Source organism: Gavia stellata, chromosome 4 (genome assembly GCF_030936135.1).
Source record: "Gavia stellata isolate bGavSte3 chromosome 4, bGavSte3.hap2, whole genome shotgun sequence".
NCBI lineage: Eukaryota > Metazoa > Chordata > Aves > Gaviiformes > Gaviidae > Gavia > Gavia stellata.
The window spans coordinates 1,073,246-1,100,902 of record NC_082597.1 but is presented as its reverse complement, the minus strand read 5'-3'; the positions used below and the strand labels follow the sequence as shown (position 1 = coordinate 1,100,902).

General features: G+C 48.0%; 1 protein-coding gene across 1 annotated transcript; it reads right to left on the bottom strand.

Moving 5' to 3' along the window:
- Positions 1-4,032: 4,032 nt before the first annotated feature.
- Positions 4,033-27,412, bottom strand: DENND6B (DENN domain containing 6B). The gene is made up of 20 exons (XM_059816206.1): positions 27,272-27,412; positions 20,733-20,771; positions 20,589-20,631; positions 19,113-19,225; positions 16,650-16,730; positions 14,738-14,843; positions 14,107-14,186; positions 13,783-13,845; positions 12,934-12,989; positions 12,187-12,309; positions 11,700-11,795; positions 11,507-11,601; positions 10,882-10,947; positions 10,108-10,172; positions 9,571-9,660; positions 8,592-8,645; positions 8,112-8,221; positions 5,932-6,034; positions 4,982-5,056; positions 4,033-4,637 (listed from the first exon to the last, which is right to left on the bottom strand). Exons 1-20 carry the CDS (start codon positions 27,410-27,412, stop codon positions 4,515-4,517), a joined length of 1,722 nt encoding a protein of 573 aa, XP_059672189.1. The 3' UTR covers positions 4,033-4,514.
- Between the last annotated feature and the right edge of the window lie 245 nt (positions 27,413-27,657).

Here is a 27,657-nt window from a genome sequence, read left to right as displayed (position 1 = left end):
GAGATGGGACAGGAGCTCTCTGGAAGAAGGATGCCCCCATTCTGCACCATGAACGACTCGGCTGTTGGCCGCAGCAGGGCTCTGCGGGCTCCTGAGCATGCCGGTGCCGTGGGAGGAGGCTGGTGGCACGCGGACAATTTGGCAATCTCTAACGCTTCCAGCAACTGACCATCAACTGCGACTATCCCAGGGAAGGTGGGGGGTTCTTTCTATTTTGTTTGGTCTTGTTTCAGTGTTACGCTTTCTGCCAGAGAGCAATCCAAATTCCTCCGCAGGGCTGGGGAGAAGGTGCTTACAAATAAAGGTATTATGGTTGAGGTGCTCCTGGGCCTTGCTGCTGTTAGATAAGTAACAGAAACAGGCGGCGAGCCAGGCGGCTCATGCCTCCTTCCTGCCTCGGGGGAAGGTTCCTGGCCAAGGAGATGAAGGAGCCATCGCTGGGGATGATTCTGCCCCCACAGCCTCCTGCCAGGTCCCGGCTTCTCCACCGGCAAGTTAAAATCAGCCCGAATGCTCGCTCACACCACCGCTGCTTCTGGGGCTGAGAGCACTCAAGCACCATCACCCGTGCAAAGACAAACCCTCGGGGGGTGATGGCGGGGCCGCGCTCACCCCCGTCGCTCCATCAGCTAGCACAAACCGAGACGTGAAGAGTCCTCCAGCCCAGGGAAAATAGCCCAGGGCACGAGCCGGGGTGCCCTCGAAAGCTGCCAAGGCCGGGGATGGAGCCGGGGATGGAGCTGGGGATGGAGCCGGTGCTGAGACAGGCTCAAGTGCCAATGAGCAGAGGGGTGTGACAGCCCAGGGCTGGGGTGGGGTGACAGGGGAGCGCAGGGGAGCTGCCGCCCAGGGGAGGTGGGAGCGCAGACCGACCGGGCACTGACCTGGCAGTGGCTCCTTCTGGTGCATCTGCTGGAAGTGTCCCATCTGCCACCCGGCAACGTGCTGTTTGGTGACCGCCGGGCTCCTGCGCCACCAGAAATGGAGGGGAGGAAGGGAGTAAGGATTCCGAGCCATTAGAAGTCGGTTAATACCAGCACCACCACGCAGACGTTGCGGGAGGACAGGGGCAAGTTGCCGGGCTCTTAATACAGGCACGTGAACCAGGACTTTGGAGCAGGGCAGAGCAGAAAAGCCTGTTAGAAGACGGGGTGGGTAGAAAGAAAAATGGACAGTGCGTAGAAGCCCAGGCAGGGAGGTGAAAAGGATAATAATGGGTGTGATTTGCAGGAACTAGGATCTGACCTCCTTGGGAGGAATGCAAAGCTAAAAATACACAGTCGAGAAGATTAATACCTGAAGGAGGATGTTTGGGCTATTGAGGAATGGCTGCAAGACGATGGGAAGATGAGACAGCGGCCGCTGAGCACTGCACAAGATAAGGGTGTGTGCTCACGCACCACCGGCCCAGTGCCGGGCACACCCTCTGGCCCCCGGGGCCATACGACGTGTATTGGTACAGATGAAGACGCAGCAAAGAAGACAAACAACTTGTGACCCGTGTAGGACGCGAGGGATGAGTCACTGCCAGGCAGTACAACCCACTATTTGCTTTGGCGTAGGGCAGGTCACAAGGCCGTGAGGCTGCGAGCACCCCGGGCTTCCTCCTGTGGGTACCAGGTGAGCGCCAGAAGCGTGTGTGGTGTGACCCTCTCCCACATGGCGGTTGGGAGAGGAAATAATTAGGCTGAGGCTTGCCAGGAGAAATAGGAACCAACCCACTGCTAGGGGCGGCAAAGGCTCCGCCAGCAGAAACGGGAGCAAAGGGGCAGGGGGAGCAGAGAGGCGGAGGTGCGCACTGATGGAGAGGACAAGCTAGGTCAACCTCGGATCCCACTCCAGCAGATTCCCAGAGGAAAGGAAGGGCTGGAAATGAGTAAGGAGGTTGGGGGAGCGGAAGAGAGACAAACCACAAGACTATGAAAACACGGGTGACCCTCCCCGCCTCTTCAGTAGTGCCACGTTTCTGTGAAAATACTGTTGGATGAGCGTGGGGCAGACCCACAGCCAGTGCTGCAGGGCACCATCAGGGCACACGGCGGCAGGGCCACCAGGATTCCAACCCAGTGAGAGGGAAGGAGACAAACCAGCACCTGCAGAGGCTGTTAAAAGGAAGAGCAGCTAGCCAGGATGACACAAAGCCAAAAATCAATAACCAAGTAGAAAGAGGTGACGAACTGGATCCGGGAGTGCCGGTGTCTCTGGAGTACCAAAATCAGCCAAGGACAAACCCATCCTGGAAGGAGCGGTGACAGAGCTGGGAGAAGAGAGAAAACAGCGTACACAACAGCAGCAACCAGCATGCAAGAGCCAAAAGGGCTTGACTGGGTATGAAGAGGGGGGGAAAAGACGTCAGCCTGAAGTGAACCTGAACTCCGAGATGCACAGAAGGGGATTTTTCTGACCGCAGGACCCTCCAGCCCATGCAGCGTTTGCTTTGCAGGTGCCTCGGACGTGCTGCGCATAGGGCAGAGGGACGCACGGCAGCAGGCGGGTGCGAGTTGCCCTTTGCGGGGCCGGGCTTAGTGCACCCTACGGAGAAGTCTCCCACTGCGGACAGGAGTCTCCGTGCTGACTGACAGCCCCGGTCAGACGCCTAATGGAGACTGAGAAACCACCACACCAGGCCCATGAGCGACCAAGCTCAACCGCACCTCTGCAGAGAAACCCCATTCCTAACCAAATAAATCTACTAAGACTCAAAAACAGGACACAGCTTGGCTTCATTTTTTTTTTTAAACTAATATTTTCTACTATACATTAGTGCTTCGGTCCACCACAGTCACTGCAGAGCTATTGCACGGACGCACACACAAACTTTATATACAGAATATACACTGTACAGGCAGGGCTGCCACTAAGGAGTATTGTACAGAATTCATTACCGTGGGGAGGTACGGCCGTGTTTCCTCGCTTAGCCGCTTCCAGGCTGGAGACGGTGGGAAACGGAGCAGCCTCCGGCTGTTCCTGCACTGTATGTGCCTGGCTCTGGAGGGGAAAATGCAGGAAGGGCTCAGCCACCTCGGAGCCTCAGGGAAACCTCCCAGCCCCGAAGCAGCGCAGCGCTGGGCAGGGACTGCCAGTGAAACAGCACAGCTTCCACCACGCGACCGCTGGGCACTGCCGACAGCTTGGCGCAGGTCTCTTGGCTGAAATGCCGAACTCTCCTGCCACGTGCAAAGGTACACTCCAGGGCTTCTTAGGGAACGGGAGTGCATCAGACCCATCCTAAAACCCATTCTTAAGGCAAACATTCAGGCCCTGGCCAGACTGGCAGATGGTGAAGTGCACTTACAGTAGTAGCAATCAGCCCTGGGGTTACAGGACATCCATTTCCACGGCAGCGGGCAGCTCTCACGCAGAGGGCAGCTGCCTCCAAAGCCGGCAGCAGAGCCTCAAGTCTCTCCAACACTCAGCCCAGAAGCAGACGCACGTCTCTCTCTTTCCCAAGAGGTGAATGGGAGCAGACTGACCGAGCTGGGAGCTGGGTTGCAGTACACATGAGCTGTGGCGAGAGCTGGAGAGGTTGCTCCCCGCTGACCGCGGCGCAGGGCGAGCACGCGCCTCTTGCAGCGGGGCCCGCGCACCCACCCCAGGGCCACTCTGTGAGCTCCCACCTGGCAAGGCTGGCGCAGGCTGTAAAAGCCAGATTCTCCCAACATGTTTTATCAGAAAGATATCTCATTGCCCAAGGCAGAGCTCCAGCTCCAGCTCTCTTGTACATTATTAGAGCACACACACTTCATTTTTCAAGCAGAATAAATTACATTTGGAGGCCAGCTCCTCTCTGTGGAGCTCCAGTAGCTATTGCCGTTCACACAGCACCCAGCCGCAATCTCTGGAGAGCTGTTCCTTGCAGATGCACCAGCCCCTTCTGCTCCGTCTCTGCCTTGGGGGAAAAACACCAGCATTCCATGTCCAGCAATTCATCCTCCCACTCCCATCACAGCTGAAGCTCTTGCCGGCATGAGTCAGGCTGCTGAATGGGCAGCGACAATTTCTTCACATCATTTGTACATGGGGGACTAGCATCGCTCTCATTATCAGCAGGAGCTGTCCTGAAAACAACTCCCCCCTATGGGGCTGGTCCTGCTTCTTCCAGGCAGGATGACGGCATTGAAATTTTGAGAGCCCAAGCACTAGACAAAGATGGATGTGTATATATGGGCAACACGTGTTTTGCACAGCCTATCGCATGCTGCTGAAAGCCTGGCTGTCACTTTCTGACCTACTGACAGCCGCAGAGGGAACAGTTTCTCATTTACAGTCCCCTAACCCAGCTCCTCAAAGCAGGACTAGACAGAGAATAGTGACCACGGTTCCCCATTTCTGCTACTGTTCTGACCCACGGGCTCACGTGCTCGGAATCATACACAGTTGTGAGCAAGGTCCAGATCAGGTCATGCTGGCTGGATCAGGGAAGAAGTTTCCTTTCCAAACACAAGTGCAGCTGCCCGCAGCTCGGAGCGGGGTGGGAGGGCGATTCCTTCTCCGACAGAGTCCCTCCACCCTGCTCAGTGGTGGTGCAGCACAGTCTGGAGATCCTCCGGCAAGGAGCCAATGATGGTCTCAATATACAGGGCCACCCGCTGCAGAGTTTCCTCCTTCACAGGGAGGTGCTGGCACCTGGCTCTTACCTACAGGGAGAGAGAGGAGAGAAGCAGAGGGATTTTATAACAGCTTCCAAGCTCCTCTTTCCGCTTCACCATTGACTGAGCAAACTTCACGTTGTCTCTTTACTTCGGGGTACGACACAACAGACAGGAACCTGAGCCTCAGGGTAATGAAGAGAGTCAGAAATTTGAATCCTTTTCTACACAAACACTCAAGTTTCATGGCTGTCCCATTTGCCAGTTCTCCAAATCAGGGAGTGAAAACAAAGTTTTCTAAGCAACAAGTGTGAGCCATGTCCCTGGTCTCTCCCTGCCACAGAGATACAGACAGAAAGGAATAAATGCGGGAAGAAGGGAGGAAAACTTACCAGCTTCTCACGAAGTTTTAGCACCAGGTCTACAATCTCCACCTCAGACTTGTCCTTCATCCAGGCCACTATGTTCTAAAGAGAGAGAATAGCTTTCTTCAGGGACATTTCTTCTTTACAGAAGCTTTTCTCAAAGAGATACCCCTAAGCAAAGTCTGAAATAAAAGCGAGGAGGAGGTTTCTCATCCTCTTTCACAACTCTGCTTGCAGCATTTAAGCCTTAATGAGCAAGACAGAGCTCCCTCCACTTTTCTGACCATGATGGCATTAAGCTCTTGCCTGCAAGAGAAGAATCAAGGAAAGATGCAGGAATACGCAGGCAGTGCAGGGTTCCCCTCCTCCAGTCAGCACCGTGAATCTTGTGCTGCGCTCAGAATTTAAATCTGTTTGCCAGAGTCAGGCCTGTTAAAAAAGGAGACAGCTTTGGCATTCCCCACACCATGCTCGAGGACCTGCGCTGCTGAACAGTGAAGCAAGCGCTGCAGCTGAAGATGCACTGTGGTAGGACGCCAGAGCTCCTGGGACTTCCCCAGCCACTGCTAGGTTTAAGAAATTGTATCTGCAGTCACTATAAAATGCCTACCTATTTTCATTAGGCATTAGGGAAGCCAGCAACAGATGACGCTTCCAGTCTGGCACTCTCTTGGCTTGGGAAGGGCCTGATGAATGAAAAATAGTTGATAGGAGCAGCCAAAGCAGGACCTGCGTTGGCTAACAAAGTAGGGGAGCTGAGCTGCTCCTGCTCTTGCCCCCCACACGTGCTGCTATCGCTGTGTGCTGACAGATGTGAGGCAGAGCTGTGGTTCCCAAGGGCCCAAAGCGCTGTGCCCCGTCCATCAGTGCAGCATTGAGATGTGTCAACAAGTGTCCAAGGTAGCAGTGCCCTCATCTCCCAGGTTTCAGGCCTGAGACGTCTGGTGTTGGTTTTAATACCTGCAGCTGGAACATACCGCTTCACAGATTGCCTCCAAATGAAGGGCCTCCAGCTTTTGGGTCATTTCCTTGTGCCTCTGACGGTACCAGCCATCAAAGTTGGGAGACTTGAAGAAACGCCTGCAGAAAGAGAGGCGACATTGAGAAGGGGACAGAGGGGGGCCCGGAGACACGCTGGCTCCACTGCACACAGACTCCCCTTCCTACTGCAGCAGACACAGGCGTGAGAGGAAAAGACATACTGATTCACAGTGCCATTAGGGATGGTAACCGATTATGAGCTAATACGCTCTTTTCCTATCTTGTCTACTCCAGAGGCATCTCTTCTGTCAGGCATTAACATGATACAGCTGAGCAGCTTTAGCAGGTTGTCACCCACGAGAGGGGCGATCCTGCCAGTCTCGCACCTCCCTCTGCATCGGCTCACGCCTCAGCCAATGCAAGAAGCGGTGCTCTTTGCCCTTCTGTGGCCTTATTTTGGCTCCCGTTTCCTTCGGCGTTATGATAACTGGGATGGTTCAACGTGAGAAGAAATTCACATTCCTCTGCAGTATCTTGCTTAATTCCTCTCCTTTCCTGATATTTAAAGCTTTCAACCATTTGCTAGCATGGACCTAAGTCCCATATAATTGGTGATTTACCTCTCTCCTACATAAACACAGTGTCATTTAGGCTATGTCAAAGGATGTGTAATTTACACCTCTCCAGTGCAGTACAATAACAAACCTCCGTTTTCACTGAGCTATGCAGGAAAATGAACAGGGGGCAGCACGATACCTGTTTTTATCTCAGAGTGTTACAGAACTTTAGATCAAATTCAACTGGGATTGTAAAGCCACTAACTGAAAGCCAGGGGTTGTGGCAGCAGAAAAAGACGAGAAAGTTTAAGATGCCATATAGAGCTGAGTAGCAGCACATTCTTCACAACGCTTTCATTAACAGTGAAGATCTCTCAAATGCTGCATTTCAGCATTTTCCTCTATTAAGAGTGGCCCACTTAATATCTCTTCAAGCTACTTCCTCAGGCTACCTGCAGAGAGCACTTCACCAGCAGAACTCAGCTGATGTTTGTACAGCTGCTTTTTGCGACTTCAGGGACTCTTGCTCTCGTGCACTCCCTCCAGCACAGTGGAGTCCTAAACCCAGCTAGCATCTCAAGATGCCACTGTGATACAGACTTATTTTTTAATTAAGGGTTTGACTTAGGAACACAAGAAATAGTATATGCACAAAATCTGAGACAGTTAAGAACCCCGGAATGTTAAACTTCTGTATGTATATCAGTTGTCTGCAAACCTCAACCAATTTATTGAAACAGATTGTTGTTTGTCGCTATTTTTCAAAATATTAGCTATCCAAAATTAAATCTTACTGTCTGCCACGCGATGCCGTAAGGAGTGGAACTGCTTGTTTTCTGCTGAATACATTAAAGTGCAAAATGGTACAAACTTTATCACAGCAACAAAACATACTAATCCATGGTTACCGTCTCTGCTCATTTTCTGGAATTTTTTCCCTTCTCCATATCCGTCCACCTCCCATTTTCCTTCCCAGTGGGTATCCTATTTCTGGATTTTTCCTACTCATATTTTGATGAGCTGCTTCTCCACCCCAATTTGTAACTAATTACCCTTTACAAAAACTATGGACAAACTCTTCTGCATGCTCTCTTAAATTCTACCCTGAAGAAACTGCGTCCTTCTATGTTCTAACAGCATTGCTGTCACGCAGTAAAAATAAAACAGCCATTGTCCTGAATGCTGTACAAACACATTCAACCCTTACTGGATGAAGAGCTACAAGTCTTTATACCCCATCTGCCCAGGACCAGACACTTCAAAAGGAAAGACTCCCTGGAGGACAACAAATGACACAGCTGATGTCAGAGCGGAGTCCCCTTCTTCTCCAGCAGCGAGGACATAGTTCAAGTTCCTGAAGGTGGAGAGTTGACAGCTTCTAAACCTGACTGTATCTACTCATTTAAGAGACTACATAAAACACAGGATTGATTCTGCCCTGCACTTGCTCTTCCTGACCATTATTAGTTAACCAATTCTTCACAGGCATGAGTTTTTTAGGCAACCAGTCTTTGTCCTGAAACTCTCTTTTTCCTCCCAATTCTAATTCAGGACTTCATGTTCATTATAACTTGCACCAGCTGTTAAGGGGATAAGGCAAGTAATTACCAAAATCTTACCTGTAGAGGCCTAACCAGTCACCCTTAAGTACACAGGTAAGTTGGGGACCAGCATGCTCAAGGGTCTTCATGAAATCTTCCTGACGGAAAGGACGAATCTGTGGAGGATTCTGCACAACGGACAGACCGCATTACAGGGCACCCAAAAGAAACCAGGGGAAAATGAGGTCTATATTTCTAACGGAAGAGGCTGCACAAGGCAGACTCAGTAACTATGAGAACAAAAAATGCATGAACATCTTAACCAGCCTCGCTAGTAAAATTCAAATTAGATTCACAATAGCTGAGCTTACTGCAAAACAGGAAGCATCTGTCCCAATGTTTGTTTCAACTTTTTTTTTTTTTAAAGGAGTAATAACCCTCTTCCTTCAATGAGGGAAGTTCACACAGTGTATCAGAGTATGTGATCAGCATATGGCGAAACTATCCTCAATGCCCGCAGTCAAAGGGAAGCAGAAGCGATTGGAAAATTGGACATACCTTCCATGGAGTAATGGCCCTCTGCAGAGGCATCAGACTTGCAATATAATGCTCCTAAGAAGAAATAAAAAAGTACAATTAAAAAAAGTTACAACAATCGAGGAGCATCCTGCGTGGTCACCGAGTGTGATGGTCTTCTCCAACGCATCACAGGCCCAATCAACAGCCTCCTCCTCTCTGGTTTTTTACTTCATAGTTGTATTTTACATGAGCTTGTTTCCCACCAGGGGCCAGGTCACAAAACGATGCTGCAAGAATCCTAGGCATGCCATGTGAGAAAAGGTCAGGTGGGAAGAAGTTGGCAGGAGGGACTAGAATCTGAGAAGATGCTCTGTCCTCCCATGTACTACCTCCTAGATGATGCAGAGAAAAGAAAGTGGAGGAGCCGGACTTGGCCAGCTGGACGGTCACCGAAAAAGCACCAGAACTTTCTAGTGGGACTAGACAGGGAAGGCCTTGAAGGAAAGCATTCGCTAAAATCTGCCTTAGGGTGGTCATCACCACGTGGATAGGCCTCTTAAGCTCTACAGCAAAGCCTCCCGAAGCCAGAAGGGAGTGTTTCACACTGGCAAAGGGTCTGATTCCAGCGTTCGAGGGGAAGAGGAATGTTTTGGGCTCCTGTCCCTTCCCTATATATCTGCTTTGTCTACCTGTTGAAAAGAGCAAAGACTTGGCATTAGAATCAAGCAACAGGGAACACCTATCCCTACATTGCAGGAAACAACGTTCTGTCTTTACACAGTGTGCTGAATGTCCAGCCTGCAGACTTTTACGCTAATTACTGAAATTTGCATTCAAGAGACATTCAGTCCCTTTCCATGGAGTAAAACATCTCTATAAAGTGCCACATCTTGAATCTATTACAGATGCTCAGCTACGGGTGAATAAAAGAGGGCAAGTGCAAACTTGTCACTCAAGCACCTCTTGCTCACCTCCCCTCACCTTTAACAGCACTCTGACAAGTCTCTGCTCAACTCACCAGGGGAATGATGAAACTCTGGGTGAGCTCCAGGAGGTGACGCCTCAAAAGGGCGCTCTGGACTTCAGACGGGCGTTTCCGCTGAATCCCCTGCAAGCACAGGCAGCGCATTCACAAAGGTGCTGTTCTCTATTACGCAGATAGACGCAGAATTTGCCAACACTTTGGCTATAAGCAACCAGTCCAGAGTAGCGTGGAAAACTGTACTGCCCAAAATACATATTCTACTCTCTGGTTAAATGTATCACTCACATTTCACTACACAGAATCCGGGGGTTTTTCAGACTCTTTTTTGATAAGGATTGTTCTCACTTATGTTATCATTAGTGCCAGCATTTAATCCATGGTATCAAGTGAAAAATTTTAAAACTGGCATGAGGAACATGTCCAAGTATACTTGGCTAAATCATTACACACTTAAATCAAACTGAAAAAAAGTCTGTTCCTTTTGGAGATTTTTGTCTGTTTAAACCAAGCTGTTAGCACGGTTTTCCCATAATGACATGCAGGATGTAGGATAGAGTGGAAACTGCTTACCTTTAGTAATCTTTTTATCAGGGTTTTGTCTTTGTGAAGAAATGTCTTGTAAGAAGTGTAGATTCCTAGATTGAAAAAAAAAAAAAACCACCCAACAGAAAAACCCAGAAGTTAAAACCAAACCTTTGCCCACATATCTGGAGGAGGCTCTAGATTATATATTATTATATAGTACAGGGATAACAAAACTGAAATTCCTCGCACAAACCCTGGCAGCTGTGTGTGTGTGTGTAATTACAAAAATTCTAAAGAAATAATTACAAAAATTACGAAATTGCTAACGCAGCCAGTACTCACAGCAGGATTAAAGGACGCTGAACTGTCTCAAGGACCTTCTTAGGCTAAACTTATGGTGAGATAATTTACTGGACTCAGCTTATGGCTAGGCCTGAGGTGGACAGTTAGTTAACTGGCAAATAGCTGTATCGAGGTAAGCAAGTTCCTTTGACTTCCATCGCATCTAAAAAGCAGGTATGATATATAAAATAAACCCAAGAAAATTAGAAGGTGTTCTCCCAACACTAAAATAATTTGTTCAATTAATTGATATTGGCTTTTTCAATTTCAGAACAAAGATATGCAGTTTTTCTGTATTAGATGGGGAATGCCACTGCTGTGTAGCAGACCAAGTGTGAGAAGATAGTAACACCAAGATGGTCCATTTGTTGCGATGCAAAGAATAACGTATGTAATGTTCACACGCCTGCAAAGCCGGCAAAATCCCCCAGGTGGAAGGGTAAACAAAATTAAATTATGTCTGACAAAGGGACTTACCTGGTTTTGTGTCTAGAGTTTTTAGTTTAGCCAGCTTCTTCACCTTAACTTGCTTGGGCAGGTCTCCTGTGGAAAGACATCAATGACTAGTTCAGGCTCTGAATCTACCCTCACAGCCACAGCACGCACATGAGAGACTCTGCACTCGAGAACTTCCAGTCCCACACTTGTACATCTTAAATCATATCCTCCCTTAACTCCACCCTCACATAAGCCTTCTCGTCTGCTAACTTTCCTGCTAAAATTTCGGAACAGGAATGTGTTAAGGAGGCATTGCAAAAAACCCCACTCCTCAACCTAGAGGTCTTCTTGGCTTCATAGATATTAATCAGAGTCTCTCTCTCCACCTCTCTCTTCTCTATGCAATTTTCTCTTTCCTGCCCAGCAAAGACTCTCCTTTTCTTAATGCTTCAGAAAAAACCACAGCAAGTTATCCTCTCAACAATTCACCATTGTTTGCGCCCATCCTGCGCATCAACTGAGTCAGAGTCTAGATTTCCCTCTGGTTTCTCAGCTCTCACAGGAATGATGATGTGTAAAACAATGGCTAGCACTACAACTGTCAGCTCATTCCTAGCCTCTAACAAGGTCTACCAGCACAACGGGACTTTGGTTCCACGCTTACCTGACATTCTGAGCTCCCCAACCCGAAGAATGTGTGGCCAGTGCTGGAGAGTTTTGATAAAGAAAGGGTTTGTGACTCCCACAACAATGTTTGGCCTAGAAAGAGGGGGGGAAAAAAGCAAACAACACTAACCTCAGGGTTTCCTTCCCACGGACAGTGGCAAGCGGGTAGCAAGGCTCTACTGGCTACTTACGGAGCTTGCGTCCTGGTGGTATACTCTTTAAATTCACTGTCGTGGATAGTAAAATAGGGGCGGTAGTCACAACAGTACCTCAGAGGAGCAAGGCAGCTGTAACAATAGACAGAATAGTTGCCATATAAACTTCAGAGGAGGAATGTGTGTTTACGTCAGGTTTATGTCCTAGAGCAGTGTTTTGTCCTGCCAGAGGTAACGCTTTGGAGGACTTCCAGGTTTCTTTTTTGCTAAAGCAGAGTTCAAAGCTGGGGAGACAAAGTTCCTCAGGGCTATGAACCATCAGGTCTCCCAACATGGGAGATTCACTTTTGCCCTTCTCTGCCACTGGTGGAATACAAGCAAGACTCTCTTGCTACTCTATTTGTCTTACATGCTTTCATAGGCAAACTAAATCTAACACAACTGACTCGGCAGAAGAGTGGATCTGAAAAACTGCCAGCATTTATTATTATAGTTACCTGTATCTCAGATTTGAAGGCATTACCTGGTAAGAGCCAGAACCATTTCTGAAGAAACCGTAGGGGATGGTGCCATTACAACAATCGGTTCTCCTAGTAACATCAGCTCCCACAACATCTGGATATGAATTAACACTGGCTGGAAACACCTGTTAGCGAAAGGAATAATGACAAGCCGAGGTTAAGAAACGCAGTTCAGAAAAGACCAGACACAATTACTGCATGTAAGCCTATCCAGATGTGCTTCTATGCGGGAATTTGAAATCTAGGATTGATTTTTAGCATCCCACAACAGAATGCCATGTCTCTTTACACATGCTGTTGCTCAGCCTTTTTATACGTGCTTAAAGGAAATGCTTCCGGCGATGTAAAGCAACCTGCTGATCATACTGCTCTCAGTATGTCTTTTCATCTAAGCAAAGTAAAACGCACGTGGATCACAGCAGATGTATGTGTATTCAAATAGAACCTACAATGCTGAAAAGTTTGGTTCAGACACACAAGGTGTATGCTTCAGAGCTTAAGCTTATCACCAGCTGAGGTCAAGAAAAGAAAACCTCCTCTAACCAGGATACAGAGGGTTGTGTTAAGGGCAGTGCACACAGGTTTAAACGCTGCACAAGCTCTGCCAGCCCAGTATTCTAAATGACACTCTGCAAAGCAGTAATTTTTGATTCCTCATTTGACATCTTCACTACACCTGTGATTTACAGGATACTCTGAGCAGGAAAAGCAGATGGAAAGGAGAGGGTTGCAGGGATGGTGGCTCTCACCTGAAAAGATCCAGTTCATGAATACTGGGGAGAACCAGAGGGGCTGGTAACAGATTCTAAATGAGGAAGAAAAAAAAAACCCAAACAAACCCAAAACTGTTAGTAAATGGAAGCATCCTGACTGAAATGCCATCTAAGCTGACCACATCAATCATAAAGTAGCTCCCTCTACAATAAGCATAAAAAGAAGTGAACAAGGTTAATGCTTGGAGGTATGAGCCAGGAACAGATCTGGACTGAGCACTCAAGGTCCAAATGAATTTCTTTTGCTAGAAGATACCCAAGAATCCCTTCTTTTCAAGATGGGAAAGACTTCCTGTGCCTGCCCCTTTATTTTCTAGAGTTTCCGCTGGTGCACGGCAGAGCTTAAGATACAGAGACAACAAAGGTTGGTAACATGGGTATCAAAAGCTGTGAAATATGACAACATTATTCAAAGGAGAGAAAAAGGGAAAAGATCAAATGAACAAGAATCAAAGCTGAATAAAAGCAGTAAAGATGCTCAGACAGCAAATGCTGCAAAACAACACAGAAGACTGAGGCAGGGTCTCGTGGAGACCCACCTATGCATGAATTCCCAGGAAAGGCAAGGTGAACAAAAACTGTGAGAACAATGCACATACATAACCTGAAGCACAAAAATTCTGTGCAGAGAGTCCCGTTTTGAAAGACACAGGCATGAGAGCGTGCAGTCTGAACCAGATGGGTAGCTTAAACCACATTAATCCCAGGCCAAAGTGGTTTCAAATAGGATAAGGCTGAAAGAGTTCCAGTTCTTTTCCACCCTCCTTCCTTAGTAGTCTAGATTCTGCTCATCACTGGCTTATGCCATGACACACTTCATCTCACCTCTTGATTGAACTGCTTCACTGGGCTTGATCCTGGCTTATCCACCCTCGATGGGATTCTCACCTAGATTACAAATAAGAACAGGCAGATTATCCAGAGAGATGGAATCAGTTTGCATGCCCGCACACTTTGCTTTCTTCCCTAACAACCATCCACGTGAGAAAGCTTCCTCAATTATCAATTCTAATTGTACAGATGTTAGGAACAAAGGGGAAGAACCTAGAGTAAACAGCAATTTTAACATCCAGAAGAAAAGGAAATACATGTTCCACTTCCCAGTTTGCCTCAGTCTGCTGCTGAGTACAGATCATCAGCAACGAGTACCTGAATGACAACTCCCATCACTGGAAGGTTCAGAGTCTGTCCTGGCACAGGAGGCGGCCACTGGTCAATCTCATTGCACACTGCAGGGACACAGGTAAAGAAAAAAGTTTAATCTGAAGGTCAATACAGCTAATTCAGCTGGTCCTATGAGTCCGGCCAACTTAATCATCACTCGTTCCTAGTTCACGTGTCCCTCTGACTAGTTGCAAACAAACACTATATCAAATAATTGTGCAAGTTTAGGTCAGACACCAGACTTACGTCTGCACCACCGTTTCCAGTGCAGAGCCAGAAGCGCTATACTGTTGATAAATCATGATTAAGTTGAATAGTGCAATAAAGACCTAGACAGAGATGTAGCATTAGCAGTTTTTCCCTCTCTCTGGGAACACATTGCATGCAAAACTGACAGCATCACCTATTAAGGTTGTCAGACATTTCCCATTAATGCATCCTTTACAGCTGTTTATAATTCTGACAAGCCAACCACTTGGATGAAAGTTTTTCCCTGTTGGAATTTGTTCCAGAATGAACTAATTTGGAACATTTCAGCTGTCTTTCAGGAACCTCCTGATAAAAACTCTGAAAGATTTCAATATGCAAACCCTCCCTCCTAGCTCTGACTGCTCACCTGCCTCCAGGCACGGCTCCAGCTTGTCGAAGTATTCTGGCGCAATCAGCTGCAGCAATGACTGGAACAAGTTCACATACGGAAGGCGTGACACCAGCACCAAAGACTGAAAAAAGGTACGATTAGGAGTCAGAGACCTCCTGACATGATCATTTCTAGCACTGCATATACTTGTACTGCTTACTAGAGGGCTACACTTAAAAACCAACATCAAGAACATGAAAGAGCTCAAAAGCAGCACTTTCACTGGTGGAATTCTTGCTAGCTACCTAGCTGTTGAATCCTCAGGCTTTGCGAGACCCTGGGTGTCTACACAGGCAAGGAGTTTTTTGTTTAAAGAATAAGCAGAGCTGGCAGCTTCTACCAGGGAGCCACCACAACTATAAGCACTGAGTTTGTGACCTACCAAACGATCAACTGGAGGAAAAATAAAAATAAATAGCCGATAAGTTCAAAGCTACCAAAACAACCATTTGAGACGGAGACGTGCAAAGGAGCAGACCACTGAAACTGAAATTAGGTAGATAAACAAAATAAAGGAATTCTGGGGAAGAAGAAACAAAGTAATTCGAAATAATGCTGATTTGTTTCCAGCAATGCTTTTTTTTGTTGTTGTTTTGGCTTCTTTCTAATGCTTCTTTATGAAATGTATCACTGTTTTTTACAACTTTTCCAACTCAGTCCCACTGGGGGTTTTCATTACTATGCTGATCATTCTCTTCCTCTAATCACTAATGAATACATTAATTAGGATCCAGCAAAAATTTCTGCAATAGTCATTTAAACACCTCCTTTCCAACCCAAAACTTTGCAATTTGAAATAAAAAAACCCATCCAAGCGTGACAATATACTTCACTGAGGAGTTCAACTTTTGTAAGCCTACCAAAGAGCAAGCACATTAGCCTGGTGTAAGTAAGTGTTCAGCAGGTCCCCATGTTGTTCAGTTTCTCTAATCCTCCAACTTTTTGAGCAATCAATCCACTGCTTTAGTGGAGATGAAGAAACTCATTTCTGTATTAGCATCTCTCTTTGAAAGAAACTCCATGTCACTGCCTAGAGGTGGAGGAGAGAAAGCACAGCAGGCCAAGTAACTGCTGGGACAGAACGGTGTCCCCGTCTTCCAGCAAGTTACCAGAGCGATCTACTATGACGCATTGCTCTTTGAAGAGCAGGTGTTCAAAGTTTGTTTGTTTGAGAGGATGGCATTTGATCTTTTGATGTGAAAAACCCCTGCTGAGAGAGTAATTCCATGAATCCATGGAGAAAAATGAATCTTAGGATCAAAGTAAAACATTTTCCTTCTCTAGAAGTTTGAAATTTCACTCTCTCTCAGGCAGTGACCATAACTATCTGTCTGAATAACACAAAGCACTTTGCATATTTATGCTGAAATAAACATTCAGTTTACATTATTTTTCCCAGCGTCTATGTCAAAGGAATTTTTGATAAGAGACATGGCTGGTGAGGTAGCAGCAGTGTCACTGCTGCTAGTTAGAAGCAATCAGCCCAGGGGGAAATCCATTCCCAGATGGCTACTGGGAAGAAGAAAGATTAAAGCAATAATAAGAGTAGGGTTAAGGTGCAACTAGCACAGACTGCAATAACGAAGTAGATCCTCTCACTATCTGTGACACTAGAGTACATACTGAAGCAAATGTTCGAGTACTTCAGGATCTCATGATTCAGGCAGCAGGTCACTCCTCATGTGATTAACGCACCATGGCAACCGCATCCAGGTTTGTTTGGAATTACACTTTCCTCATATTCCTGTTCTCCGTGACCTTTGCTGTTTCCTGCAGAAACACTGTGGGTGTCACGTAGGAAGTGGTGCTATTTTACAGCTATGGATAGGTGCCTTTTTACAGCTACGTACCAGTTGAGAGTAGCAAGCTATCTGGTTTCAGTACTCACCTTCTGAAAATAACCCCTCTTCATCGAGCTGTCCTTGACTTGCCTGAAGTATACATAACCGAAGTAATGAGCTGACTCCCGCTGCAAGAGGGACCGACAATGCTGTTACTGAGAAACCGATTACTGCTGTCAACAAACTCCCTCCAGCCACTGCCCAAACAACATACCTCACTCCTGCTATGATACAATTACAGCACTCCCTCCTACTTACCAAAGTTATCCATGCTCAGCTATCTGGGAGAGTTTACCAAATGGGAAGACAGAGAGGAAATACAACCTACTAAATTCCCAAAAAATTACAGCCGCCAGGTAGCACCTTTCACTAGCCCTTTTTGCAGCACCTTCAGGGCCATCATCTAAAGGGTTAATTGAGGTTTCCACTAATACGACCACCTGAGCAAAGCCCCTGAGCTCATGCTGGCACCCCACGCTGCCACTGATATGCTCTGTCACTTTCCTTTGCCGGCGAGAGGATAATGTATTGTTGAGGAAGGAATACATCAATACGCTCCAGGCTTGGGGACGAGTGGCTGGAAAGCTGCCCCACAGAAAAGGACCTGGGGGTGCTGGTCGACAGCTGCCCGAGTATGAGCCAGCAGTGTGCCCAGGTGGCCGAAAAGGCCAACGGCATCCCGGCTTGGATCAGAAACTGTGGCCAGCAGGACTAGGGGAGGGATCGTGCCCCTGTACTCGGTGCTGGTGAGGCCACACCTCGAATGCTGTGTTGAGTTTTGGGCCCCTCACTCCAAGAAGGACATTGAGGTGCTGGAGCATGTCCAGAGAAGGGCGACGAAGCTGGTGAGGGGTCTGGAGCACAAGTCTGATGAGGAGCAGCTGAGGGAGCTGGCGTTGTTCAGTCTGGAGAAGAGGAGGCTGAGGGGAGACCTCATCGCTCTATGCAACTGCCTGAAAGGGGGTTGTGGTGAGGTGGGTGTTGGTCTCTTCTCCCAAGGGACAAGTGATAGCACAAGAGGAAATGGCCTCAAGTTGCGCCAGGGGAGGTTCAGGCTGGATATTAGGAAGAATTTCTTCACCAAAAGGATTGTCAGACACTGGAACAGGCTGCCCACAGAGGTGGTGGAGTTGCCATCCCTGGAGGTATTTAAAAGACGTGCGGATGAGGTACTTAGGGACATGGCGTAGTGGTGGACTTGGCAGTGTTAGGTTAACAGTTGGACTTGATGATCTTAAAGGTCTTCTCCAACCTAAACGATTCTGTGATTCTATGATCTTCTGAGAGGAGGAAATGTCCACTACCATACCCACTGCATTCCTCTTTAGTCAGGTATTTAAGGCAGTACCAGTCAAACTTTGCTCAGGATGAAGCACAAAGCTGAATGACGCTTCCTTTATAGCATCCATGAAAACTAACAGATTTAATACAAATCCCCACCGATCATTTCAAACACACTATGCCTTCTAAGTTCCCACAGACATCAAGAAGGAAGGATTGTTATCAGTGCTGAACACGAAGACTATCCTTAATATAATTTTTAGAAGCACCATGGACCCCACAGTTTAAGGCACCTTTCTCTTCCCAAAGATTATTTTTCCAGAACAGAACCCAGTACTTCAGCAGTTTTACTTCCCTTACTTCTTTAAAGCCAGCTGAATCTGTGAGGCAGTGTCCTACCGATTGCTACAAAGCAGTAAAGATGGATGCGAGCTGAAAAATCTCTAGACCAGAATTTAGGAAAAGAAATCCTCCTACTCCCCCTCAGACCAGCATTTCTGGACTGCATATCACAAAAGCATAATCACAAGAAGATTGCAGAAGTGTTAAAAAGGCACATGCACAGGAAGCACCACCTCAAAGGAGAAAGCAGGAGAGGACAAGTTGATCTGACGGCCATCTGCTCAATTAAAAGAAGCAACAGTGCTCAGCACATCCTTTCTCTGCATGAAATGGACAGACAGTTCACTGATGGAAAAACGACCACTAACAAACACTCCTGATATTAGTGCTTGGGTATGGTTAAACCAGCCCGCATATGGCAAGCCAATGTGCGCATTTGTGGCATACCAATTATTCTGGCCATTTTTATATACATAGATCCTGCAACAAATGAAAAGAACTGTCATCCCTCAATAAAAGAGGTAAACATCTCATTTACCACAGACACGGTAACGTGCAGAGGTAGCCGTGCACTCTGTTGGGCGTCACCTGTGTGCCACCGTTTATCTTTTTGCTGTAGCTAGACATGACCATTGCTCTAATCTGGGGTCCCCCTGATTCAGTTCCGCCTCTCAGAGTAGCTGGGATTCTCAACACGGCCCTCTGTGAGTATTAACATGTAAGTAAGTCCCTGTGCTGAAAGCTTTCTCCTTTTCTGACTATTCCCATGGCCATCGAAAATGAGTATTTTATGTAAAGAAAACAAATCAAAAGCATATTTGGCTCTTAACCCGATAACACTGCTGTTTGCTTAGCAGGTATAAGTAGTGCACTGAAACACAACTGACCTGCAGCGTTAGGGGTGCTTCTCTATTGTACTCGCCATCGTCCTCGTAATGAGTGGTCCTCTGTCCCCCAGACTGACGAAGGCGGAAGCTAAATTGAGTATCCCCCAGGCCACCTGAGACAGAGAAGATCACAAACACTCAGGAAGAAGTAACAGTAAAGAGAAAGCTGGAAATTGCTTAAATCGGAAATGCTGACAAAAGCAGGGACGCTGATTTACAAGGAACTCCAAAACTGAAAATGAAGTGGAGAGTAACAGCATAAAGAAACCTCAGAAACCCAGTGCGAGACAGGAAGAACACATAGCTGAACACAAGAACTGGTATCATTAAGCTAAACCTTGCCAGGCTGGGAAACCTTCCTGGGAAACTTACAGACATGAGGCAGTATCATCTATCCTGAGTAGCTGCAGCCACCGCTTCTTCTCTACCGTACTGAAAAACCTCACACAGCCTTAATCCAAGACCACACAAACACTGATTTTAACCACAATCCCCTGCACAATTGTTCTAGCAAACAATCTAGAGAAGCACCACCTCGCAGGTCACACTATACTGCTAACCCCTCCACCAAGCACACTTTGCACAGCAGGAAAAAAAGAAGCACGAAGCCCTCAGGAGGTTTCATCAGTTGGATGGGCAGGAGTAGGGCTGAGTACGTACAAAGAGGTCAGTTAGGAGGAAAGAGTTAAACACACTAAGCTCACGGGACAAAATCCACAGCTAAACAGACTAAGGCTACAACGGGGTGAGAGGATATACTCCCTTCCCGCTGTTTGCAGATGCTATGCTGCGAAGAAGAGTAAAGACTGTTGTGTTATGAAGATATTAGGCGTGGTGAACAGTTTAGTTTAATAAAAGGGACGTTTACCCTGAGTGTTCACTAAGCTCTGCGAAACTAGTGAAAGTACATCCTTAAAAACATTTAAAACTAAACTGGGCAAGGCTGTAGAAAACTAGCAGTCAGGAACCAGTCTTAAGAAACAGGTACTGGGATGAATTAACATGCTTATTTCTTATTGCCACCTTTCTGATTTATAAATACAAGCTTTGGGAATACTTCTGCTGTGAAAGCATCGTCTCCCCACCTATTTCTCTTCACTGAGCACTTCGCTCACAGACACAGAAATGCTGACAGTTGACAGCTGCAAACCTCGGGGAACCTACCCTTTGTGGCTTTTTTTTGTTATATTTTATTGGCACGGGTGAAGCATGACTGTGCAAGCTTATCAAGAAATTGTCCTGTCACCCACCAGATCGCAGATTCTATATCCAGAGAGCAATCAGAATGACAAGAAGCGTCTTTGTTCAGGCCTAAGGGCTGGGTGCTCCTTGATGTCACAGTTCTAGAAGATACAGCCCATCAGTCTCTGCTGCGTTAGAGGCTATGACTCACTCTTTCCATCATGAACCTATTCCTTTCATAACGGCAACAAACCATCCCGCAGGCTGCAGGCAAGGCCAACAGACGCTACCTACCTGAGTAGGAGTCTGGGAAGGACAGGTAGCAGATACTAGTTTTCTGCAACAAACAAAAACACGCAGTAAGAAAACCTCCGTCACCGCTGCTCAGTATCTTTAAAACCAGGGGAACAAAAAAAAAGAAAAGAAAATAGTTATTACCTCTTTCTCTGTTAGTCTAAAGTCATAAGGATACACCAACTGCAAAAGAGACAAGAGTCAGTAAGTCAGTCACTCCGTTCCCCCGACTTCTACATACATCTATAGACATTGCTTCCGTACAATAAGTGCCTTATTTCTCCCAAAGTAACGTATCCTACAGGAAGGTACATCCACCCATTTAAAATCCAACTGTCAGTAGCCCACTGCACTGAACTTGTTGCAAAATCTGTATTTATTCTAGCAGATTTGGAGACAGACCGAATAGCTTCTATTTTACCTGGATATTAACTTGAGAGCTGATAGCTGGCTGAACAAGCAGCCCCACCACTCAGTTGGTAACTTCTCTGTACGGACTACTGATGTGCAAACATCGGTTTTCTCTACAGCAGGTAGGAGAGGACTATTACAATGTTGCTTGAAATTATGTTAACAGGTACTTACTCTCCAAGCCTGGAAAGTGTTAATATTCAATTCTGCACCTAAATACAAATTTTAAAATTGCCCAAAATAATGTCCTATGTAGAAAACTTTGGATTTTGTGTATTTCTAATTGTTGTTTGGAGGAGGGTCACTTTTTATTTTGATTTTTTTAAATCTTGCTAAAAAGTCACTCACAATTCACTAAACCCAGCAAATATTCTGAAGGAGTGAGGAAGGCTGGCATCATGAGCTGCTGAGAGGTAAAAACAGATGTCACAGCAATGAAACGAGAAGGCAGACAGTAGGGACAGAGTAAGAATGAAGCTACGCATAGCTGCGATGAGGTATGGAAAGAAGAGTCACCGGAGGATGGCACAGAGAGCGTTAACAGCCGTGGCTGGGGAAATAACCTTTGCAGCAGCATTCTGCAAAGATAAAGGCAGGGCAAGACGACTGCCCTCAAGGGCAGAGGAAAGGATGTAGCAATAATCAAGAGTGAGACGAGGATAGTCTGGAAAAAGGTTCTAGCTGTATGAAGAGATTAGAAAACTATATATCCTATGCACACTAAACAATACGAAGTCTGGTGTTAGACACAGACTTGGGTATATATATCCTAGCCTCCAGGGTGAAAACACTTATTTAACAGTCCTGAGCAGCTGGTCAGCGAGAGACGCTGTTCACAGTGACCACAAAGCAGAAAAAGGGCAGCAGGAGAAGTCTGAGAGGATTCGGAGCTCCGGTTCAGCTTCCGTGATTTGAGATGTTGTTAGAAAGACAAGGCCAAGGTTTATTTTGTACAGAAAGAGGTGGGTCTGGCACAGGCTTGAAGATTCATGCTTTGTCAGCATACCCGTGACAGCTGAATTGTGTTACACCCAATTTATCATCGAGCATTTCAGGTAAGAGAGATTGTCAAGAATTTTAAAGCACCTAGTTAAAGACTCTAGCTTTGCAGCTGAACTATGTAAATGCTGATAACACTGTTTCTGCATTTACTGTAAACCAATAAAAGAGAACTCAATGCAAGACTTCTCAGGTGAGGGCCGAACTGCAAACAACTGACATCCAGCAGCAAGATCCACTACAGAAACGATCACACTGAGAATTGAGAAATGACACCGCTACAGCAATAACGAGTTTGACATGTCACTGGGCAGAGGACAGAAACCAAAGTACTCGCAAATCTGTGCAAGTACACAGCCTTTCTAGCACTTACTGATGGAGAAGTGCAGAAATTGCAGGTGGCTTTAAATAAGCAGATGAGAAAGAAACTAGCACTGAATGACTTGGAAAATGGAGATATGCTCATCACACTTCTGCAGCTCCCGGGCAGTAACTCTGCTTCAGGTCAGTGTGCGAGTCATCTGGTACTCAAATCAGGAGCTCTCTTCAGCGCTTGCCTCTTCTTACAAGTCTATAAATAGCAGGGGTGGCACCATGCCAGAGTGCTGCAAGTTCACTGAGCTAGCTCGCTTCGCTCTGACAATTCCCCACTGATTCCTTGGCGAGGTCATCTAATCAGCTTCAGAGAGCGAGCCAAATTAACAATTAAAAATTACGCTGATTAGCCTTCGATTAAAGCTTCTCTGAAAGACGAAAGCTACAAAAATACAGGAGCAAAATCATCACATACAAGCTACAGCGATGAGGCAACACAGGAAGGCACGACTAGAGGATGAAGGCTTTTTAGACACTGAAGCATGAAGGGATGCATTACAACTACGCCACAGGAGAAGACACACTTCTCTGCTTGCTGTATTTTTGCATCAGGCGACCAAATAAATTCTTGTGGTTATGACTAATTTAATGATCATACAAACATTATTTTGTTAATTTCCATGAAATAATGGATATACCAGGAATAGAGACCTGGACATCTGACGCTGATTCATCAAGAAGCTCAGGAATCTCACAGCATCGTGCTTTCTGCAATGCCTGCTGATGGTCTAAGCTTCAGTTCAGGAGTCAGGACAGGCTTCTAATTCTCCTACTGCCTTTTCTGGGGGGTCTTTCTGCAAGTAAATCAGACCAGAAGTGGATACTGATAGCTCCCAGCTGCTTTGTGGGTCCAAGTTTAAGACATGCTAAACGTATGTTTCACTTGGAAATGTGTGCTCAGCATTTTGGGGGGGGGGGGAAGAAAAAAAGAAAAGAAAAACAAACAGGTCCAAATGCTTCTGACTGAGCATAGAAGCACTTACAGACCCAAAAATGTAGATATCATGTTTCTGAAAAATAGGCCTTATCTTCTGCATCTCGGCTTCCCCTTCAGTTTAACAGTCTGACATGTACTTCTATATTGGGGGGCAAGGGGGAATCACTAAATATTTACAAGATTAAACCCCCAATCTAAAACAGTAAGAATCCAAATCACTATAACTTGTCAAAAGCAAAAAGACAGTAAACAAAGAGGAACTTTTTATTTGTAAAAGTCCCTGGCTATCTCAGAAGTAGCCCAAAGGGGCTTAAATTATGTCGTAACTTGTGATGTAGCTCTCTCTCCCATCAATACTGACTTAACAAGCGTGGAGGTGACACATGTTGAAAACAGATCCAAAGCTTTGCTGTTGATACCAGCATGGGTGCCAAGTACTCTGCTGCTGTCATAGCAACACGGAGAACATCCCAGAAAATGACTTTTGGTGACTCTGAAGTCACCCAGCTTCACAAAGTGCCTGTGTTTGGAAAAGCTTGGGGAGGGAGGAGCCAGTGCCGCTGTGAAAAGGGATATTTCAGAACCATGGGGACGGATTTTCAGCGTTTCTATGACAGCAGCACCAGAGAAGTCGGAGCCAGTGCGGAGTCGGACGGCAAACGGCTGGTGGGGAGGGCTGCTCCTGCAGCACGCAGACTGCTAGCCGGAGAGAATCGTCTCAGAAAGGTGTCTTCTCTCTCCCTGGTATTTTTGCCGCCTGTCGTTGAGTATTTGAAGAAATGTAAATTGGCGGATGAGTCATAAACAGTAATTATACCCAATTTCTGCATTAACCTATGTCTTCCTCTGTAATACCTTTTCTACTCTAAATAGCAGCAGAGTCGGGACTCGCTGAATTTCAGGCCAATGGTGTACCTACACTGCGAGACGACTGCACAGAACACAAGTCATGCAATATTCAGAAACCTGAGCAGACCCTAAACAAGCTCTTGGCTGCGAAGTTGTATCCACGGAGCGTACCCCCTTCCAGGGCTAATTCTGCCTTTCCACTCACTCTGTGTCGCTGAAGGGCAGACAACACACACTAAGCGGGCTTCAACAACGTGGCTTCCGCATGGATTTGGGCAGTAAGGGAAGAAAAGAGATGTTTTATCTGGAAAGAATCCTATACTCGGGAAAAAGTAATCTTCAGGAAAGGATGACAAGGTCTGAGCACAGAAACCCTGACTGAGACAGGTCTGATCCTCAAGCAGAACTGCTGGAGACTTCCTAAAGTTGGACTACACTTGGGATGCCTGCATCTTCATGTGCTGATTTAGAGATGATGCAAAAGTACGGTGCAACCTCCAGAATGGGAGGTTTCCCTTCCTTCTGACTCACTTTGCTGCGAGCATGTGAGGTGGCGCAAGTTACTCCAAGTATTTGTAGTCTGTCACTCTGTGTAATCCTTGAGTGCGTGAACAGCCTCTGTGCATAAATCACTCTTTAGAGGGATATACGTACATCCAAAAAACCACAGAGCTCTGTCAAGATCTAATCTCAGTCAGCTACATTGATCTGGTTATGTCTATGGCAAACTTCCTGTGCAAACTCAGCCAGGACTGAAGTCCCACAGGGCTGGGTGCCACAGACGCTTTTTCTTAACCCAGAAGCTTGCAGTCGAGAGCCCAAATCATAAAACTCCTTCTTTTCAGCTGCAGAAATCAGCCTGCTTGGAGACAAGCTGCAGGATCTGGACCCAATCTAAAACAACCGAGGCAACAGATGGAAACAGGGAATAAGCAGGAAGATAATGACACCATTTGACTACTGGCAATAGTGACATTTAGACTTTTTCAGAATTTTGAAATACTTTGACTTGAAATCCCCCTGTGAGATAGTAACAGCCTGAGCTTTTTTATTTTCCCAACCCCGCCAAGAATGCAACATGGGATCTTTATCACACAGCTTCTCCTCTGCCTGGCTTCCTTTCTGGGCGTCTTACCCAAGGCAGACCCCTGTTCCTTGCCCAAACCCTTTGCTCAGAGACAGAAATCCACAACAGACAACCAAAGGAAAAGTGACAGTGGAGTTGTGTCATCACTCAGACCAGATGCTGAGATGTTCCCAGTCTTCTTGGTCATTTATGCCACATGAGAAACATTTTCCCATCAATACTTATATAGGCAAAGGAGGAAAAGGGAGGAAAGGAAGAAAAAGAAGGAAAATACCTTTCCAGGGATTAACAAACGATGTTACTGCATCTCCCGATCACAAAGTCCCCTCCTTATAATGCTAGACAGGTAATTAAACTGGTGAGAAAGCACCTTTGTAGCTACATATTAAAACACACCTACAAAGCATTAAATTGTAAATGCTAATTATTATCCCAGTATTCTTATCCTTTCCAGGGTATATCAGGTCTGGTTTTGCAGGGAAGAGCATAGAGCATGTGAAACTTAGGTCTACAGCAGATTTTTTTATTTATTTTCAGGCTTCATGGAAAGAAACGTAGTCAAGTATTTAAGAAAACAGAGCAGCAATAGGCTAACTTGATCTCTACCTCTTTCCATTCCCTTCAGAAGCTTCAGCATGACTTTAAAAATGGGAAGTCTCAATCCTCCGAAAAACAGGGTTAACCTCCTTACACAAAGGCAAAGTAAGGAGTACTTCCCACAATTACACAACAAATATTGAGGATTTGAGATCATGCCTTAGGTTCAGCATAATCCAGAGATATCTGGTCCCCTTATGTTGCATCTTCTTAGAACACCGACCAGCTCTTGCCTTCAGTCACGGTACATGCCTTAGGGATCTAACTCCCTTCAAATCCTCTTTCAGAGGCAAACAGTGCAATCTTCCAGGGAATAGGGAAAGACTGTTCCAGCACTTTCACTCACCATTCACCCTCTCTGGCCCCCCAATGACCCCCACAGGCATATCAGACCTCCTGGGAAGCCTCTGACACCGCAGGTCCTCAGGCTGACAGAGCCGTCTCGGCCCCCCGCTCAACTGCGCCCCATTATCTCCCCATCGCTCCCCCACTTCCCACCCGGCTCCTGACTCCTTCCCTATGGCTGTCCCGCGACACCCACCTCAGCCCCTCCTTAGTGCCCGCTGACCCCACACATCAGATCTGTATTTCCGAGCGAGATTCACCCCTAAACCCACCCCCGAACCCTAGGCCTTCCTGCCTCCCTGGGCTGTTTTCCACAACCCTTCCTCCCCTGCCTTCTCCCTGCCACCCTCCTCCCTTCACAGCCTGCTCCCCCTCCTCGGCAGCCCTGTAGCCCTCTGCCCACCTCACTCAGCCACCCCCCTTCCCAGCCCCCCGGCCCCTAGACACACACACCGGCACCCCGGGCTGCCCTGGCTCCTCTTGGCCCTGCGCACCCAGGCCCTGGTCCTGCCCAGTCCCCCGAGCCCCCCTGCACACAGCCTTACCCCCGGAGACGGCCCAGCAGCCCCCGGCCCGCCCCCCCCACCCCCCCCCCGCACTGATTCTTCCCACAGACAGGGCCCTTCCCCAGCGCTGCCCGTTCCCCGCCACCCCCCCCTTGCCTGCTCCCGGTCTCCCTTCACCACAGCTCTGCCCTCTGCCCCTCACACCCCCATCTCTGCTCTGCCCCCACCCTCCCCCGCCTGCTCGCTGCCCCACAGAGAGCCCCTTCTCCCCCACACCCTGCCCGCCCGCCCTCCCTTCCCCACAGCCCCCGGCCCTGCCCCGGCCCAGACCCCCCCACAGCCCCCGGCCCTGCCCCGGCCCAGACCCCCCCACAGCCCCCGGCCCTGCCCGGGCCCGGACCCCCCCCACAGCCCCCGGCCCTGCCCGGGCCCGGACCCCTCACACGCCCCCCAGGCCCTGCCCGGGCCCGGACCCCTCACACGCCCCCCCAGGCCCTGCCCGGGCCCGGACCCCCCCACAGCCCCCGGCCCTGCCCGGGCCCGGACCCCTCACACGCCCCCCAGGCCCTGCCCGCACCTCCATGGCCTGGCCCAGCTCCAGGTCGAAGGTGACCACGCAGACACAGTCGAGCCAGGCGGAGAAGCGGGCCCAGGGCAGCGGGGAGGAGGCGGCGGCAGGCCGGCGGGGCCGGGGCTCGGCCCGGCACAGCGCGTCCATGGCAGCGCCCGCTCCGCCCGGCCCGGCCCGGCCCGGCCCCGCCGCCCCCCGGCCCCGCCCCGCCGCGCCGCGCCCCCCGGCGGCCCGGAGGTCCCGCCGCCCCCACCATCGAGACGGCTCCGGCCCGCGCAGAGCGGCCCGGGGGCGGGTGTCATGGCGGGCGGGTCGGTGCAGGCCGGGCGGGCGGCCTGCGCCCCGACGGCTCCGCGGCGGCGGCCGACACACGGCGGGACGTGGCCGCCGCT

Coding starts and splice junctions, on each gene's coding strand:
- DENND6B (XM_059816206.1), bottom strand. CDS start 27,412: ATGGACGCGCTGTGCCGGGCCGAGCCCCGGCCCCGCCGGCCTGCCGCC. Junction 14,187..14,737: donor GGAGCCGTGCCTGGAGGCAG/GTGAGCAGTCAG, acceptor GTGTCCCTGCAG/TGTGCAATGAGATTGACCAG. Junction 12,990..13,782: donor TGAAGCAGTTCAATCAAGAG/GTGAGATGAAGT, acceptor TTCCTCATTTAG/AATCTGTTACCAGCCCCTCT.